General features: G+C 43.0%; 1 protein-coding gene across 2 annotated transcripts in view; it reads left to right on the forward strand.

Annotated features, from left to right (window-relative positions):
• Positions 1–20,527, forward strand: part of ttk (ttk protein kinase) — a 72,928-nt gene that overhangs the window by 46,964 nt on the left and 5,437 nt on the right. For both annotated transcript variants that reach the window (XM_038799318.1, XM_038799319.1), the window contains exons 15-20: positions 2,152–2,309; positions 5,890–6,041; positions 6,831–6,955; positions 8,763–8,840; positions 14,781–14,957; positions 19,581–19,671. In XM_038799318.1, the coding sequence (XP_038655246.1) occupies positions 2,152–2,309; positions 5,890–6,041; positions 6,831–6,955; positions 8,763–8,840; positions 14,781–14,957; positions 19,581–19,671 (781 nt within the window). The remainder of the gene's footprint in view (positions 1–2,151; positions 2,310–5,889; positions 6,042–6,830; positions 6,956–8,762; positions 8,841–14,780; positions 14,958–19,580; positions 19,672–20,527) is intronic.

The raw sequence follows: 20,527 nt of genomic DNA on the forward strand, positions 1-20,527 counted from the left end.
CCACCACGCTGGTCAGCCATAGCCTTTCTTGGACTGGCCCGTGCGTCGCGCCATTCCTGGCCCGCCTCTTGGCTGCCTCCACCCTCTACCTCCTTTCCGGTGCCTATTTCAAGTCCCTCCCACATTAGCAGAACCCCCCCCCCTAACAACATCCCCCGATACCCCCACCCCTGCCATCCACTGGCTGTGATCTCTCTCTCACCCCCCCCCCCCCCCCCCCCCCCCCCCCCACCTGACTCTCTTGACTAGCCAAACTGCTAGCCCGGTGACTCATCACTCCGGCGCCCTCCTGTCTCATTCCCATTGTTTCCCCGTCCTCCTCCCCACTCCCTGGCGCCCCATCCCCCTCTCCAACCCACTGGAGCAAACTCACTGGCACAGGAAGGCATTGACATCAACAAAACAAACCCCCCCCCCCCCCCCCCCAAACCCACGTCCTTGGCCCCCCCTTGCTGACCGGCCCCCCTTCGTTACCGTGCCGGCTCCAGTGTCCTCCGCGAGCCGCACAAAAATTTAAAATCCGCCCGAAAAGGAAAAAAGAGGGAAAAACAAAAACATAAGAGAAAAAAACAAAAAAAAACAAACCAGTGTCCATGAACAAAGGAAAGAGTCCCAAATGTTCCGTTTGGCACCTTTGACCCAGCAAACCGTTGAACAGCAGTCCAGGCCCATTTGGCGTACCTTCATACGGTAGTCCTTGGGCCCTAATTTGTGCCCGTGGGGCTTCTTTTCGGGACCAGCCCCTGATCCCTTGCAAAGTCCATCGCTTCTTCAGGTTCGGGGAAGTAGTGGTGTTGACCCTGGTGCGTGATCCATAAAGGAGCCGGGAACAGCAGACCAAACTTCACGTGCTTCTTGAACAGCACCTCCTTGACATTCTTAAAGGCTGCTCGCCGCCGAGCCACCTCCTGGCTTAGGTCCTGGTAAATGCGGAGGACACTGTTGTTCCACGCGCTGCTCCTGGCGCTCTTTGCCCACCGCAGCACCCGCTCCTTGTCCACGAACCTGTGGAGCCTAATCACCATCGGGCGGGGGGGGGGGGGCCGCCCCTGCCTCGCCTGCACTCTGTATGCCCCTTCCAGCTCTGGCGGTCGCGGAAAGTCTTCGGCCCCCATCAGCTGCATCAATAGGTCTGCTACAAACGCTGCGGCATCAGCTCCCTCAGCCCCCTCCGGGAGGCCGACCATCCTCAGGTTGTTCCTGCGGGCTCTATTCTCCAGTTCCTCCACTCTGTCTAGCAGTCTTCTCTGCCGCTCCTTCAGCCCGTCAACTTCTAGCGCCGCAACCGTCTGCGCATCCGCCTGCTCCTCCACCGCCTCTCCCAGCTCCTTAACTTTAACATCTTGCGCATCCAGCCTCTGGTTCAGCTGATCCACTGCCTTCTGGAGTGGGTCCAAGCTGTCCCGCTTCAACGCTTCAAAACTGGATTTCATTACCTGGAGCATGTTATCCAGCGCCTGCTGGATTGCTGAGTCTGGGGTCCGTGTGTTTGCCATCTTAGGTTCCAGGTAAGTTTCTTCAGCTCCTTGTCTTTGTCCCTTTTTCTCTCTCCTCTGCCTCCTGGACTCCTGCTGTTCCATGTGCCGCAGCCCACTCCTCCAGACTTTCACCGCCGCCTTCCTTCAGCTCCGTGGTCCCGCTATCGCGGGGAATCAGCCCCTAAACGCCCGCCGGAGTGAGAGCCCGCTGAATGTGCGGCTCACTCGGACATCGCCGCCACTGGAAGTCATCCAAAATGCTTTTTTTATTCAGCAGTTAGACCTCTCCTTGAAACTGGCTATCTTCAGATTGCTTATTATGCAGTACTTTTCTCCGTGCCCCAACATGTGAAAATCTACAGCCAAGGCTAACTCGAAATCAAATTAAACATTCATTCTGACTGTGTAGTTAGTTTTTTTAATGCAACAATCAAAACCTGTTTAATGTATCGAGTTTTTCATTCTCATGCCCTATCTCGCCCCAGCCCCTCCAAGCAATCAATGCTCACTTACTGAATTATTGATGTGTTGAATGAGCAGATTTTGAAAAAACGAATGAAATTAGATGACAGGTGGAGTGATTTTTAAAAAAATATGGGCATGTATGGAGAATTAGTTAGAATAATGAGCATGTTTGTTTGTGTCCACAAATAATCTATTCTGTTCCTACCAGGTATTCCAAGTACTTGACCAGAAGAAACAACTATACGCTGTTAAACAAGTTAATCTTCAGGATGCAGATGACCTCGCAGTAGCTGGCTACAAGGATGAAATTGAATACTTGAAACGCCTACAGCAACACAGTGACAAGATAATCAGGCTTTTTGATCAGTGAGGCTTTTTTTTAACCCGGTTACTTTATTTTGAATTAGTGGCCAATTACTTTATTAACTTGCATTAAGGTAATTGTGTCTGAAGGTTCTTCATAAAACGAGTGAAATCAGCCTTGCGATAATTTTGGACCTAGCTGACCAAATGCATCGAAAACAGGGGAGGGAAGTAAGAAGGCAAAAAGGTTTATGGAGGTGGTTCCATTTGATAGGTCCCAGATTGCTGATGGATCTCCGGGAAGTGTGTGGAGTTAGGATGATGGATAACTAGGAAGGAGAATGTGGATTGGCATGTAGCACCGGAGAAAATTAATGAGTGACCTCAAGGTAAAGGTGTCCAGCGATCACGACAAGATAGAATTTCATGTTACGTTTGAAATGGAGAAGTGTGCATCCATGGCTAGTATTTTAAACCTAAATAAAGGTAACTATGAAGTATGATAGCAGAGTAGACTACGGTGAACTTGGTAGCAGATTTTTAAGGAGATATTTAATGCCCAATGAGAAAGAAAGGCTCTTTGAGAAGGATTCATCATCTGTGGCTAAATAAAGGGAGTTGAGGCCAATATTAAATTGAAATGAATACTACAAATTTGCAAACGCAGGTCAGAGGATTCAAGAGATTTTAATAACGAGCAAAGAATGACTAAAACTAGGGGACATTGTTTAAGAATAAGAGACACAGACGAGAGTTTTTTCTCCTAAATGTTTGTTGGTGTGTGGAATTATCTTCCCCAGAAGGTAATGAATGCTGGGTTGTTGAAATAATTCAAGGCAGAGTTTGACAGTTTTTTTTGGGGGGGAGGGGTAAACGAGTCCAGGGTTATGGGGGAAGTCAGGAAAATAGAGTTTACGAATGCAACCAGATCAGCCATGATCTTGTTGAATTGCAGGGCATGTTTGAAGGGTCAAATTCCCTACTCAGCTCCTATGTTCCTAAGTTGGTGGTGTTTGGACAACAATGGAGGTGGCAAACATGACCGTACAGTTTTGGATGAGTTATCCAATGAGAATTTACAGCCTTTCTGATAGATACTTGACTTCCTTTTGATGTGTTCCTCTAGATGACTCAGCAAATTATTACATTTTCATTACAATTCAGCAATTTTAAACAGACCACAAAATTTCTTAATACATACCATGGGCCATTTTACTAAGTTAAATGTGCTATATAAATGCAAGTTGTTAAGGCTTTAACAGATTGTTTTTAAACTCAATTTGACTGATTCAACAGCTTCCCTTAAGTTGCAATAAAATTGCCAAAAAATCAACATACCACATGTTGCCCTGTATGCTACTGAGCTAATTTAATAATGAACCAAAGTTTTTGTTTTTAAAATTTAAGCATATGGAGAAAAGGCAACTAATGAAGTTGAGATACATATCAGTCAAGATCTAGTACAATGGCATGCCAGGCTTACGGGTTTCAGGTTTCCCATCTCCCCTGCTACTTTCAAGCATTGGGCCTTATTCCACCTTTTTGCTTTTTCTCAAAAGTTCTTCCACTCCAAACTCCACCATGTTTCATTGAGGTATCTTCCCTCAACCTGTGTTGAGCAACTTCACATCCGCAATGATTTAGGTTCCCTTGAACTGCCTTTACACACATAGGTGTTATTGATCTTTAATACACCACTGAGGTTGCCATAGTTGTTTTCTCTGTGGAACTGGGCTCTTCAGATTTACTCTCAGCTCTCATGGTCAGTGATCTGACCGGTAGCACGGTAGCATTGTGGATAGCACAATCGCTTCACAGCTCCAGGGTCTCAGGTTTGATTCCGGCTTGGGTCACTGTCTGTGCGGAGTCTGCACATCCTCCCCGTGTGTGCGTGGGTTTCCTCCGGGTGCTCCGGTTTCCTCCCACAGTCCAAAGATGTGCAGGTTAGGTGGATTGGCCATGATAAATTGCCCTTAGTGTCAAAAATTGCCCTTAGTGTTGGGTGGGGTTACTGGGTTATGGGGATAGGGTGGAGTTGTTGACCTTGGGTATTGTGCTCTTTCCAAGAGCTGGGGCAGACTCGATGGGCTGAATGGCCTCCTTCTGCACTGTAAATTCTATGATATCTCGATAGGTTTGTCCATGTACAGGGCCTCCTTGTAGACTTGAAGGTTTTCAGTAGCATTATAGACTGTACGGTCAAGGCATTTGTTGCCCACCCTAAACCATCATATAAATTCTGCAATTTGTATTCATAGGAGCAGGAATAGGCAATTCAGCTCCTCAAGCCCACTCTGCCATTCAATACGATCATGGCTGAGCTCATCTCCGCCTCAGCTCCACTTTACTGCCCATTCTCCATAACCATTCAACTCATTACTAATTAAAAATCTGTCTATCTCAAATTTACTAAATGTCCCGGCATCCACCGCATTCTGGGGTAATGAATTCCACAGATTCATGACCCTTTGAGAGATGTAATTTCTCCGCATCTCTGTTTTAAATCTGCTACTCCTTATCATAAAACTCATAAAACTATGACCTCGCGTTCTAGATTACCCCACAAGAGGAAGCATCCACTCTACGTCCACTTTGTCAATACCTTTTATTATCTTGTAAATGCTCAATTACACCACCTCTCTGTCTTCTAAACGCAAGAGAATATAGGCCTAAACTGCTCACAAGCCAAACCCCTCTTCTCTGGAATTAATCTAGTTAACCTCCTCTGAACTGCCTCTAATGTAACTACATCCCTCCTCAAATAAGAGGACCAAAACTGTACAGAGTACTTCCGATGCGGTCTCACCAATGCCTTGTACAGTTACAGCAACACACCCCTACTTTTATACTCTATTCCTTTAGCTATTAAAGCCCAAATTCCATTTGCCTTCCTTATTACCTGTTGTATCTACAGACTAGTTTTCTGAGATTCATGCACGAGGACACCCAGATTCCTCTGTACCGGAGCACTCCATTTAGATAATAAGTTGCCGTTCCATTTTTTTCCGACCAAAATGGATAACCTCGCACTTATCCACGCTAAACTCCATCTGCTAAATTTTGGCCCACCCACTCACCTAACCTATCTTGTATCCATTTGTAAATTTCTCATTTCCTCATTACTATCCTTACTATCCCCTCAATTTTAGTGTCATCTGCAAATTGGCTATTGTACCCTTTATCATGGTCAACTCTTAAACTTGTCATGTTCTATTACATCCCCTATGTTAATGATCATCAACGTATTTTCTTTTTTGGGAAAATGTTTTATTGAGGCATCTATATATTTACACATCAAACACAATTACAAAATAAGCCAACAGGGCTGCAAATAACCAAATCAACGAAAATCTAACACCCCACCATCCCGCTGCCCAACCTCTCAATTTTATCTCTTTCTCCCTCCCCCAACCAATGACACCCCTTGGAGTGCAGTTAAATCCCTTTTTTTCATCACTACCAACCATCCAATTTATATTTTTTCGAAACTGCAATTGCCAGAAATCTCTTTTTTTTAAAAATAACACAAATTGCTGAAATTACCCAGGTCAGTCAGCACCTTTATAAAAAAAATTTTTTTTTAAATATTGTGTATAATACTTTCAAATAATGTGGTTATATAATTGATTCCTTTTTAATGCAGTGAGATTACTGAAAATTATATCTACATGGTAATGGAATTGGGAAATGTAGACTTAAACACTTTGCTCCGAAGGAAAAAGGTTATCAAGACATTAGAACGCAAATTATATTGGGAAAATATGTTGGAAGCTGTTCACACAATTCATCAGCATGGTAAGTATTTGTAAGACTATTTTTAACTAAAGAAGATCAACTTTCTTAAAAATGTTGCAGATGTGCCATAACATTCATGTAATAATAATCTTTATTAGTGTCACAAGTAGACATGTATTAACACTGCAATGAAGTTATTGTGAAAAGCTCGTGGTCGACACTCTGGTGCCTACTTGGGTACACTGAGGGAAAATTCAGAATGTCCAGTTCACCTAACAAACATGTCTTTCGGGACTGGAGGGAGGAAACTGGAGCACCAGGAGAACATCTGGGCAGACAGTGGGAGAACGTGCAGACTCCACACACTGTGACCCCTGACCCCGTGCGCTGTGAAGCAACAGTGCTAACCACTGCTACCGTGCCGCCCTTGTGCCACAAGTGCGATGTTGCACTCCATCCCCCAACCACCCCACACTGTGCCTGACACCTAAATGGCTGCTCTATATGTATGAGCTGAATGGAGGGCTGTTCCTCAGGCAATTGGCCAAGGGATTGTGTCCCTGATTGCATTACCAATACGGCTAATTTGGCTGGACTGTCAGTGTGGATCAGATTGGGTTCAATACCTGTTCAAGCTGGGGTGGATTCAGGGCCTGCATCTTTGCCTCGCCTGTGGTGATCTTTGTGGCGCTGTAGATCAGACTTGCCTTCCGGCAGAGAACTGAAGAAGATGCATTTTATTTATCTTATTTTATAGACTTGTAAAATTATGGAATGTTCGGATTATGTAGTCTGTAATTTCATCCCCACTCAAGGAGAAAATATAATGGTTTATTTTTTTTCTTGTAGGTATTATTCACAGTGACCTGAAACCAGCCAATTTTTTGGTGGTTGATGGAATGCTCAAATTGATTGATTTTGGTATTGCCAATGAGATCCAGCCAGATGTGACGAGTATTAGTAAAGATGCACTGGTGAGTTATGGGTGTTGTGTTATGCTGACTTCTGTAAAGGTTTCAGCAGTTGTCCAAAGCTTCTGTTTAAGGGGAACTTAATCATTTGTTGAGAGAAATCATCAAGTGAGTAAATGATGACTTACAATTTGGGATTGAATCCAGTTCAAACTGATGGGATGGCGAGCCTTTTTCAAATAGCTGTACACATCTTCTAAAAGAAAACTGATCTTAGACAGTGTTGATATGTACCCCATTTCATTTTTTTCTTGGGTAGTGCAGATAGAGTAAACCAGCAACCTTGGGACTGAGTCCATGCTGAATTTTGGAACTTGCTGGGTTTTTTTTTTGAGGAGAGGGGGTAAATTGGAAACCCTTAATTCAGTGAAAGGGTGGCAAAGCACTTGAGGTTAATGGCCGTGTCTCTGATAATAATTTACTGCTCACATATCGGAGTGGATAACCCATTTCCCTACATCAGCGCATCCTGTTTAAAATGAGAAAAGATCACTCAAATTGAAATTCTTAAAAGCAGCTGTAACTGAAAATTATTTTTATTCATACAATGAATAAAATTGTATGATTTGATTGTATGAAATATAAAATCTTCTATATTTCTCTTTGAACTAATTTGGGCTAGCTGCAAGAAGGCAACCAGTGCTGATGGAACTTAAAGGCATTGGGAATGAAATGCAATGTTTGAAGTTAAGCCTGTGGACTTCTATTTGGATGGCCTTAATGCATCAAAACGCAGTGCAGTAGCAAGAATAGACATATGTCCTGATCCCAAGTACAATACACAGCTAAATATTCTAATTGATTGGATTCTGGGAGCATTCAAACATCTTTGCCACATCTACAATCGCTTAAAATGCAGGAAATAAAAGACGCGCAAAGCCTTGCCAATGCAGCAACTTCCCAACCTTTTCCCAGCTGGATCCGGCGGGGTCAAATGTCACTAAATCACTCAAAATATTAGACACACAGAGCAGATAACAACTCAGCATGCCACCAAGTCAATCCAACAGCTCCCTGAACAAGCTAGTAAGTTTCTTCACTCATTTAAAATTCTTGCATGGTCTGCTTTTTTTTTTTAAATGGTTTTCAGTCACCGAAGTAACTAGGTACAAAGTTCCCTTTTGGTCAACCTGGTCTGGAATGAAGCACCATTTGTACTGTTTTGATTTATTACAGATTTTTACAATGCATGCATTGGATGTTTTAGTGCTATAAGTTCTTTTTACCAAAACAAACAATCTGGGTTGGATTTTCCGTTCGGGAGACTATGTTCTCCCACAGGAGCTAAATTGCTTCTGTTTCACGCAGAAGCGATTCAATGTCCCTTGCTATGTAAATTTAGGCAAGAGGGGGATCACTGGGGATTCCGGCACGAATGACACCATCGCACCTCCACCCCATCCATGTAACCCAATAACCGGACCCAACCTTTTTTGGACACTAAGGGGCAATTTAGCATGACCAATTCACCTAACCTGCACATCTTGGAACTGTGGGAGGAAACCGGAGCACCCGGAGGAAACCCATGCAGACACGGTGAGAAAGTGCAAACTCCACACAGTCACTCGAGGCCGGAATTGAACCTGGGATCCTGGCGCTGTGAGGCAGCAGTGCTAACTACTGTTCCACCGTGCCGCCCCAAAGCAAGGTTAGTAAATATTCATGAATACAGTTCACTTTTAAAAGGACAGTACTATGTGAAGGAATTCCTAAGCTGTGAAGAAGTCACTTTCTGATTTTGATAGAAATGTGCGGATAATTTTTCAACTTTATCAGAGTATAAATCTGAATGCTCACATTATTTCCTCAGGTTGGCACACTAAATTTCATGGCACCTGAGACTATTAAAGATACATTTTCGAATGGTGAAAACCGATCAAAGTCCAAGGTAAGAACCATGCTTCCAGTATGGTACATATTAAAATAGATTCTGTGCATGTATCAAATTTTGCTGAATTGTAGTTGCAGGTGCGACTCATACAAGAATCAGGGGCGGGATTCTCCCGCAACTGGCCGGATGACCCGGCAACAAGAACGCCGCAAACCACTCTGGCGTTGGGCAAACCGGACGTTGCGGAATCCTCCGCACCTCCGGGGGCTAGACTGGCGCCGGAGGGGTTGGCGCCACGCCAACCGCCGGCGCACGTTGGCGCATGCGCAGAACCGCCGATGTTGGTCCGCGCATGCACAGACCAGCCGGTGTGTTTCCTGCGCATGCGCAGGGGGTGTTCTTCTTCGCGCCGGCAATGGCGGAGCCCTACAGGGGCCGGTGCGGAAGGAAAGAGTGCCCCCACCGCGCAGGCCCATCCGCACATCGGTGGGCCCCGATCGCAGACCAGGCCACCGTGCCCCCCGCCCCTGGAACCGAATCCCCTCACCCCACCGAGGACTCACCTAGCCAGCCTACAAGCCAGGTCCCGCCGTGATGGACCATGTTGTCCATTTCACGCTGGCGGGATTGGCCATGGAACGAAGGCCGCTCGGCCCATCGGGGCCCGGGAATTGCCATGGTTGGGGGGGGGGGGGGTCCGCTGCCTACGTCCTCCAACCAGCGCGGCATAAATCCCGCCTGAACACCGGTGAGAATATGGCATCCGGCGTCAGGGCGGGATTCTCTCTTTCTTCCCCCCCCCCTGCCCAGGGACACTCTGACCCGGCAGGGGGTTTGGAGAATCCCGCCCCACATGTTTTGAGGATTGAACTGCTGGTTTACCAGAAAAAGAATAACTAATGAAGCTGGTGAAATAAGGATGCACCAGGAAAAGGCCACGCGAGCAATCTGTCATGGTGGTGTATGGAGGACAGAGGGCAGCAATAACGAGGATTCGGACTTTTGTAACCACATGTTTAGGCACAAAACAAATACAACATTTTAGTATGAAGGGCAATTAGTGGGCAATAGGAAGTAAACATATAGAGGAAATTAATGGTACAAGGAGTAGGAAAATAGAAGGGACAGGGACATTGAAGAAAAGGGGCAAGTAACGGTGGATGATGAACTTGGTGGCTGGTAACAGTGGATGGTTAACAAAGAAAGGTATTTAGTTCCAATGGAAGTGGAGTGAGCAGATGGACAGTCGTAGTGCTTGTGCATCAGCTAGTCTCCCTAAGCAGAAATAAGAAATAGACATCTAGAGCACATGTGTTATTGGAAGGTTTTGGGGGGGGGGCTATTGCTCAAACCTTCCCACAGCTCCGGCTGATTCCTCCACCCGCCATCAAGCTCAATTCTCCCCCATGCCCACTCTGCCCATCAACAATTGAGGGATAGAAAGCAGAATAACAATAGACAGGAGGAGAGAAAAAAATAAACCATAAGAGCATAAACATACAGCCAGCAGAGGGAAATCAATGGTCAGCAGCACTAATATCAGAAACCCACAATACACAAGTTGTATTCTATGACTTACTGTGAACAATGCTGTGCAAAATAGACGTGCAAAAACATCTATTTTAATTGTTTGGAAAACAGTCCACTTGTTCTTTCAAATTATTTTATCACTCTAGCTAAACCTCAGTCCCTTGCTGATGCAGGCCAACTTCATTTACTCACCGACCATTTCCCTCTTTAGCTTCCAACTCCCCATGGCAACTAGTATATTAAAACTGCTTTGTTTGGCTTTCTTATGTAACGTGTTAATTTTGTGTCAGCGTTTATAATTTATTATATAAGCATTTATATGAAAAATCCGATATAAATGCTTCACTCACTTTTGAGCCAATCAAATACGTTTTTTTTTGAGTCTGCCCTATTTCCTCAACTTAATTTCTAAAATGTAAAATATTGTTAAAATTCTGGAAAATAACATCTTACAATTGCATTGTTATTTTATATCTTACAACATCTTTCAAATGTTTAATTGAGGATTTCAGCATCTCCAAAAAGCATGTCACCTTGACTTGGACAAAGTGTATTCCTGCTGTATAGCAATGTGTAATGTCATTTTCCCACGGTGTATCTTAAACATTTAGCTAAATTAACTGATAAATTTGTACTGATCACACCTTCTAAAGCTTCTGCAGCTTCAGGTTTCAAAACAGTTTTTAGGCTGAGAGGCATATTACCTTGCTTTATCCTACTTTGTGAATTAATAAAACCTCATTTACAATTATCACCTGTATTTGTTGATGCCGCTTATAATGTTTCCATTTCCCTGATATCGAACAATAAACAGTGAATGACTGACCGATGATTAAAAGTGCACATCCAGGAACTAATTGCAAAATATTGAGGTAGATTTTTATGATGACTGATAAAGCAGTAATCTAATGAGTGGGTCCCCTGTCGATTAGTCAACACAACTGTTTTGCAATGTGCACCCCTCGCTATTTATTTCTGAGTATTATAAAGACCATAAAAAGTAGGAACAGGAGTGGGCCATAGAATCTATCTATCTCAGGATTCTGCCCCCACAGCTCTTTGTGGCAAGGAATTGCAAAGACTTGGCCCTCTGAGAGAAGAAAGTCCTCCTCACCTTGGTCTTAAATAAGCACCCCTTTATTCTGAGACAATGCCCTTTGGTCCTAGACTCTCCCATGAGGGGAAACATCCTCTCAGCATTTACCCTGTCGGCCCTTTAAGAATCCTAGATGTTTCAATGAGATCACCTCTCATTCTTCTAACTTCCAATGAGTAGAATCCCAACCTGTTTAACCTTTGCTCATAAGACAATCCCTCCATACAGGGGATCATTCTGGTGAATCTTTTCTGAACTGCCTCCAATGAAATAATATATTTCCTTAAATAATGGGACCAAAACTGCTCTCAGTACTCCAGATGTGGTTGCACCACTTCCTTGAACAGTAGCAACAAGACTTCCCTACTCTTAAACTCCAACCCCCTTGAAATAAGGGCCAACATTCCATTAGCCTTCCTGATTACCTGCTGCACCTGTGTGCTAGCATTCTGTGTTTCATGCACAAGTACCCCCAAGTCCCTTTGTGTTGCAGCTTTCTACAATTTTTCTCCATTTAAATAATACTCTGCTCTTTTGTTCTCCCTTTTAAAATACACAACTTCACATTTTCCCATGTCATACTCAGTTTACCAACTTTTTGCCCACTTAATCTATCAATATCTCTTTGCAAACTGTATCCATCTCACAACTTGCCTTTCCACTTATTTTTTGTATCGTCTGCAAATTTGGCTACAGCACATTCACTTCCATCTTCCAAGTCATTAATATATATCGTAAACCGTTGCAGTCCCAGCACTGATCCTTGAGAAACCCCATTGGTTACAGGTCGCCAACCTGAAAGGGAATCCCTTATCCCCACTCACTGTTTCCAGCCCATTAGCCAATTCTCTATCTATGTCAATATATTACCTCTTGGGCAGCAAGGTGGCCTAGTGGTTAGCACAGCTGCCTCACGGCGCTGAGATCCCACGTTCGATCCTGGCTCTGGGTCACTATCCGTGTGGAGTTTGCACATTCTCCCCGTGTCTGTGTGGGTTTGTTTTGCCCCCACAGCCCAAAAATGTGCAGAGTAGGTGGATTGGACACACTAAATTGCCCCTTAATTGAAAAACATAATTGGGTAATCTAAATTTTAAAAAAATATATATTATCTTACACCATGGGCTCTTATTTTATGACTTAACCTTTTGTGAGATCCTTGTTGAACGCCTTCTGGAAGTTCAAATACAATACATACTATCTTCCCTCTGTCCACTCTGGTTCAGACTTCCTCATAAACTCTTAATAAATTAGTCATACACTCTGTCCCTTCCATGAAGCCATGCTGACTCTGTTTTATTAGATTATGATTTTTGAAATTGCTGCTATTACTTGATGCATTCGAACATCTTTTTCAACAATAGATGTTAGGCTAATCGGCCAACTTTTTGCCTCCCTCCCTTTTTTTGAAAAGTTGGAGGTTTCCAATCCCCCAGTACTTCTCCAGAATCCAAGGATTTTTGTAAAATTGCAACCAACCGCTGTCTCTATAGCTACTTCTTTTGGGATCCTAAGATGCAAGTCATCAGGGCCAGGAGACATATCTTCCTTTAGTCCCATTTGTTTGTCTAATACTGCTCCAATGATGGTGATGGAAATTAATTGCTCCCCATATTCTTTTGTATAAATGGGATGTTTGAAGTATCTTCCACCGTAAAGAATGCTGCAAAATATCCATTTAACTCCTCTATTTCCTTATTCCCCATAACTATCTCCTCCGATTCGTTCTCTTAGGATCCTATGTTCATTTTGACCTCTCTCTCTCTTCCTCTTTATATATTTAAAGAAGCCATTCAGTTTTTATATTCCTTGCTAGTTTGCCCCCTTAGTTTATTTTATCTCTTTATTATCTTTTTAGTACTCCTTTGCGGGATTCTGCATTTTATCCCAATCTTCAGGGCTCTTACTGACTTTTGCCTCCTTGTATGTTTTTTCTTTCAATTTAATACTGTCCTTAACTTTCTTGGTTAGCCATGGTTGGTTTAACCCTCTCTTAGAATCTTTCCTCCTTACTGGGATGTATTTTTGCTGAGTCATGAATTATTTCCTTAAATGTCTGCCACTACATGTTTACTGTCTTGATCAAGATGACTTTTCTCCCAGATGACTGCTTGGGCAAATTTGAGCTTTGCAGGTATCTCGTGCAAAGCTACAGACCAGACCGCTTGATTCGTGATGCTCCAAACCCATGTTGTGTAACTAGGCCAGTGCTGTAGCCCTCTTCTTGATATTGACGAGATAAAAATCCACCCACGAGCCGCACCTCATTTTCCATATCCCAGCCACCCCAGTTCTGCTGCACCCTAGGTTTCCTTCCAGAGTGATATGAAACCAAATTGTCTCCTTCACTATTGTACTAAATCCCAGCAACCCCACTGCACTGAAGTCAATGTTCAAGACTGTTCTCATTGCTACCAAAATAGAGGATAACTCAGTTTAGCTAGTCCTTTTATGCAATTAAATATTAAGTGCCAATATTGGGTATTTTTCTCCTCTGTCAAAATTACTGCATCAAAGTGGGATAAGCCCTGAAGAAGTTCTCAACTGGGATCTAACTCCCAACTGATGCATCTCGTTACATTTTCCAGCATATTCTCAACTTTTAACTCGTTCAAATGTTATCTTTACTTGTTCTGAGAAAGTGGCTCTCAGCATGTCATGCCTCGGCAAGATAAAAATGATGACTTAAATCTGTGCAGCATAACTTGTTTGCTGACAGGTAAAGTAATTAAAGTAAAAGCAGAAAATGATGGACCATCATTGATGGATCAGGGGCTGGTTTAGCTCACAGGGGCTGGTTTAGCTCACTCGGTTAAATCGTTGGCTTTTAAAGCAGGCCAGCAGCACGGTTCGATTCCCATACCAGCCTCCCCGGACAGGTGCCGGAATGTGGGGACTAGGGGCTTTTCACAGTAACTTCATTGAAGCCTACTCGTGACAATAAGCGATTTTCATTTTTCATTTCATCAGCAGACCAGGGACCATCTATGGAGGGAGAAACAAAGTTAGCTCAGAATGTAGCATGGAAATCGCTGTTGGGTTGTTTTTGAGATAGATAGCTCAGAGCTTACATGATTCTTCTGGCCATGCCAATGCCACTTTCTGAAGTATAAGTCTGTGATTTAAATTATAAAATCTATAGCATACAGATATTGCACCATTTGCTTTTTGCTACACATATATCATCTTTGACCACTCCTTGGAAGTAAAACGAAAATGCTAATTTAAAAAGTGCTGATCATTTTAGCTCATAGCATTTTTCACACACATTAAGAGAATGTTTAATGGCTTATTATCTAGATCTATTCCACCATGATCAGTGCCATGCTAAAAGGTATATCCATGGAATTGCATTGTGCTCTACATTACAGATAAGCCCAAAGAGTGATGTGTGGTCCCTTGGCTGTATCTTATACTACATGACCTACGGGAAGACTCCGTTTCAGCACCTTACAAACCATATCAGCAAATTACAGGCTATTACAGACCTAAACTACGAAATACAGTTCCCTGCTATTGCAGAAAAAGATCTCCTTGATGTGCTGAAGGTATGCAATATTCTGTCAAACAAATCATATAGAACAGAACTTGTTTTAAATTCTCATCTTGAAATCCTCCCCATCCTCATAAGGGATTTTTAAAAAAAAATCATTTTTACGAGATGTGGCTTCGCTGGCTAGGTCAGCATTTGTTGCCCATCCCTAATTGCTTTTGAGACGGTGGTGGTGAGTTACTTTCTTGGACCGCTGCAGTCCATGTAGTATAGGTACACCCATTGTGCTATTTGGGAGGAAGTTCCAGGATATTGATCCAGCGACAGTGAAGTAACGGCAATATATTTCCAAGCCAGGATGGTGAGTGACTTGGAGGGGAACTTCCGAGTGGTAATGTTCCCTTGCATCTGTTGTCCTTGTCCTTCTAGGTGACAGTGGCCGTGGGTTTGGAAGCCGCCGCCTAAGGAGCCTTGGTGAGTTCCTGCTGGCATAGTGTCATGTTAACTCATTTAGTAATCCAGAGCTCCAGATTAATAGCCTGGGGGCATGGGTACAAACCCCACCCATGACAGCTGCTGGAATTAAAATTTAATGAATAAAATCTGGATTTAAAAAGATAGTCTCAGTAATGGCGACAATTAAACTATCATCAATTGTTAAAACCCATCAGGTTCACTAATGTCCTTTAGGGAAGTAAATCTGCCATCCTAACCTGATCTGGTCTACATGTGACTCCAGAACCTCAGCAATATGGTTGACTCTTAACTGTCCTGAAATTGCTTAGTAAGCCATTAGGACAATTAGGGGTGGTCAACAAATGCTGCCCTTGCCAGCGAAGCCACATTTTGTGAATGAATAAAGATTTTACAAAGTGTGTTGACTGCCATGGATTTTCATTGGCTTGATCCATGATTATGCTTGGCAATGTACCGCAGTGGTTTGCCATTGCATTCTGCAGTATGGCTAACCAGGAACCACGCCTATTCTGGCCTACCACCAGGCGTTTTGGAGCGATTCACCGGTTGTTAATCAGCCATTTGGACACATTATGAACAAGCCTTCCATGGCCATTAAGTCCTGAAGTGACACTTGAATCCGAAGCTTCTAGCCCAATGATGGGGATGTTACTAATTCACCACAAGACCAACCCCATCTTGAATGCATGTGAGTGTGTCCAACCAACCTGATTCCCCAAGATGGAAAGAGAAAATTTGTCACAGCTGCAGATTTTGGGAAGGCTGTTATTTTAAACTACTTTGTATTAATAACTTCTCTCGTGGGTGAGCCCTGAAAGAGAGCCTCACAATCTTCATGGGAAATCTATGCTGTAAGCACTACTGTGAAAGTCCTTCCAATAAAGAGGAACAAATGACTAAAAGCATTCAATTGCCTTGTTTAGGAAGTAGGGAATTAGATAACAGAAGGCACACTGAATTAGAACTATTGTTCATGTGGCGGATAAGCATCAAGGTTTGAATGGCCTGATCCCCACCCTCCACGATGCAAGTGAAAATATAAATTTGGTTTTCCCTTGAAAACTGCATTTTGAAATGCACTGCGAGGGTTGGATTTTCTCCACAGGATAGCCATTGGAGTGCTCCAAATCTGGTTTCCACTAAAGACCTAGGAATAATTTTTTGTGTGGGGCTTAAAGAAATTGGATCATATCCATAGAAGGATTATTGATGTCCAAAGGGCTGCTTTGGAGTCTACTGGGTTAGAGGCCATGAAGTTAAGCCACGAGTTCCAAAAGGATTTGATGTGTGGGAAGTTGGGATAGGTGGAGGGTCACGTGGAGTGGGAGCAGATCTCAGACCTGGAGGCTAGCACTATGAAGGTGCAGGCTGCAGGTGTTAGAAACAACAGCAGAGAAGTGGGGAGCAGTCTGGCAGCTCAATAGAATGCTGGGAGAGATTAACTTGTGGTTTTGAGAAGGACAGCTGGTGGCTGTAAAAAGTAAATATAAAAATTCACTAAACTATAAATTTTAGTTTTAGAAATAAAATCAAATTTGCCTTCCCATCAAATGAAAAGCAACATGGCAATTGAAGTTGGAGGGAAAAGAGATTTGAGATTGCATCGCACAGCTACCAGTTGGTGGACTGAAGTACCTGTCTGAGTACTCCAGTTGCAAATTTTTCTGTTGCAATTTTCGACGATTACTTACAAGGTGGATACAGGCCAATCAAACATTGGTGATTATCCTACATGTGGGCAATTTTTTTAAAATTGTATATTTTATTCCAAACAGTATTAAATTCTTATCTACAAAGATTTAACAATCTATCATGCAAATAGTTTGTCATTTTTATTTTAACAAAATAAAAAAACAGCGACAACCCTAAATCCCCTACTCCCCGGATCTGTCGTCCTCCCCAGGGAATTTACCTGGAGCATCTCGTTCCTGCTCATATTCAATCTATACCTTGAAAAGGATCCACATATTTTTTCAACAGTTCTATAATTTCTCTCTCATCCTAGAGGATCAGAAACGCACAACAACAAAACCTTCATGTAAAGGGGCATTCTACGTTCCTCACCGTCACCCTTGCCTCCCCCAAATACCGTTTCCCTGACCGGAAAACGATCCGGCCACGGTGCTTTCCCAATTGCACCGAACCAATACAGTCTATAACGTCCTCCAACCCCAACGGTGCCTCCAGTCCCACCCTCTTCACCCTTTTCTACCACCGGGAAGTCCAATCTGCCCATAAATAGCTCCATCTCTGAGCCATCCTCCAGTGGTTCAGACTTGTGTAGCCCACGATTTATTTTTTTAAAAGCTCCATTAATCTTGTCCAGGCTGTAACCAGCTCCCCCCCCCCCCCTCCCCCACCCTCATCTTTAACCTGAGCTATTTCCTGTGGGGCTGCCTTGCGTCTCAATTGGTGAGCCAATCTTTCTCTCTGCCAGCAACTCTGCTGCAGGGGCTCTGGAAGACTGCTGATCCACCTCCAAGATTAAGTTTACCAACCTCTGCCTTTCAGCCCTGCCAGTCTTAACCTTGTGGGCCTTGTGTGATATTATTTCTCCCCTGGTCAATGCCTTCAACGCTTCCCAGAACGTGGAACCCGAGACCTCATTCTAGTTGGAATCTGTGATTCCTTCTAGCGGAAGCCACCCTTTTTATCTGCTGGGAGTGACGTGTCAAACCTCCACGGTGGCCGCTGGGCTTGGCCCGTCACTAATCGCATATCCACATAGTGTGGAGCATGGTCCGATATAGCAATTGCTGAGTACCCAGCTCCCACCACCCCCGGGAATAACGCTTTTCCCGCTATGAAAAAAATATATTCTGGAGTAGACCCGATGCATGTGAGAGAAGGAGGAAAACTTCTCATGTAACTCTCTTGCCATTCCAAAAGTAACCAGAGTCTTGGGACTTGACCTGTCCATCCTCTGGTCTGGTACACAATTGAAATTTTTCCCCATAATCAACTGGTGAGTCCTGATCAGGGATGGCTGCCAACACCCTTATAATAAAATCTGCGCTGTCTTAATTTGGTGCATAAATATTCACTGGTACACAGCCAGCACCCCACTCACCACAACATATCTCTCTCTCTCTCTCTTTCTCCCCCCCCCCCCCCCACAAGAGTCTTTCAAAATTCTAATTTCCGTAAATGCCATCCTCTTATTGATTATGATCGCAACTCGTCTCGACCTTAAATCAAAACTTGAGTGGAACACCTCCCACCCTTTCCTCCGTCTGTCGTCCTCCCTAATTTGCAAATGTGTCTCCTGCAAGAAGACTATGTGCATTCAAAATACTCAAATGAGTACACATGGACAATTGTTCTAATTTAATGTGTCTTCTCAGTTGTCTTACTCCTTATTTCCTACACTAGGCAATTGAGGGTGTTTTTAGTTATTTGTTCCTCTTTATTGAAAGGAGTTCCATAGTAATGGAGCGCTTACAGTATAGAGTTCCCATGAAGGCCCTCGCGATGAATAGCTGAGGTTTATGAGGAGATACTTGTGCTAGTGAGACTTTTCACCGAAGTAGAAGAGACTAAGGAAGCACAAGAGATTTTAACATTGAAGGTATTTGCTTTGTGAACCGGCAAAGACTATTTTCACAACTCCATTTAAAATTGTTACTGATGTCAGGAGGTAGGTTAGGAAGCATATCTTCATGCAATGTGTTTTTGAAGCATGGAATGATTTGCCACTGGGAGGAGTTAAAGCAGAGGTCATTGCACCTTTTAAGGGAAAAGTGGATGCATATTTGAAGCAGGAGTGGACACGAGTTAAAGGAATTCCATGGGTCAGTGGGTTTAGTTGTAAATCTGTCTATCAAAGAACAAGCACTATAAGCAATGGACCAAATAGCTTCCTTCTATTCTCCAAAATGTTATGGTTCTAAGATGCAGTTACCAGTCTTGTATCTGTTCACAGGAGAGAAAAAAGAAAGTGATTGTGACACCATGTTTAATACAAGTACTCTTCTGAATGGTTCAATAAAAGTCCACACTTAAACAGTGTAATTTAATTAATTGAGAATGTAAAAATAATGAAGCGATTACTTTCAGTCATTATATAAGATTTGAAATGGCAAGAAAATTGAGGCTGACATTTGATGTTATAATTTTTACCTGAAGTTGAAGTGCTTAATATAACTAAATATCTTGTGATGTGATCCCTTGTTCTATTACGAGTTAAGTTTTATGTCAATAGAAATGCTTAATAAGGAATCCAAAGGAAAGGATATCTATCGTTGCACTGCTTGATCATCCCTACATACATCTCCATTTGCAGCAACAATCCGGTAGGTCATTTAACTTTGCATTGACGTTCTAATGAATTCCACTTTTAACTCAGTGAGCAGAGGATACCAATTAAAGATCATTGACAAAGAAACATCTTTTTTTACAGAACATGTGTTATGGTTTGAAATGCATTGTCTAAAAGGGTGGTGGAAGCCGATTCAGTAGTAACTTTCAAAAGAAAATTAGATGTATTCTTGAAATTGAATAAATATGCAGGGCTATAGGAAAAATTATGGGTGGGTGCAGAGTAGGCATTAAAGGCCAAACAACTGCACCTAGGAATCTTCAAATCTTACAGTCCAAGATTTTTGCATCTTGTTGCAAGTTTTTACACGTCAATGTTTCAAAGATAAGCTGAAGCAATCATAGAATAAATCTAGTGTTAAAGGGGCAACCTAAATTGGTTTGGGTTCTATGTGGGAAAGCACCTAGGTAATTGTAACCACATTATTGTACGGTTTCAATTGCCTGATGAACCAAAATTTGTGAGAATCTGCAGGAGGAAAGATTGGGGAAGATAACCCTGTATCTTTTGGAGTTAGAGGTGATCTTATTAAAACATACAAGCTCCTGAGGACTTGGCAGGGTTAATGTTTGTGAGAGCTGAAAACTAAGGGATGCTGTTTAAAAATAAGGTCTCCTATTAAAGAAAACATTTTGTTGAGTCATAAGTCTTTGGCTGGAGAGCAGAGGAGGCAGGGCATGCGTATATTTTAAAGCAATGGTCGATGGATTCTTTTATTTGTCCAGAAAACATTTTATTGAAGCATTTATAATTTTAACATTTAAACATTCTAAACAACAGAGCGGACCGACATACGCAACAGCATCACAATACCATACACGACTTCCCCC

This window comes from Scyliorhinus canicula, chromosome 6, assembly GCF_902713615.1.
Source record: "Scyliorhinus canicula chromosome 6, sScyCan1.1, whole genome shotgun sequence".
NCBI classification, from domain to species: Eukaryota; Metazoa; Chordata; class Chondrichthyes; order Carcharhiniformes; family Scyliorhinidae; genus Scyliorhinus; species Scyliorhinus canicula.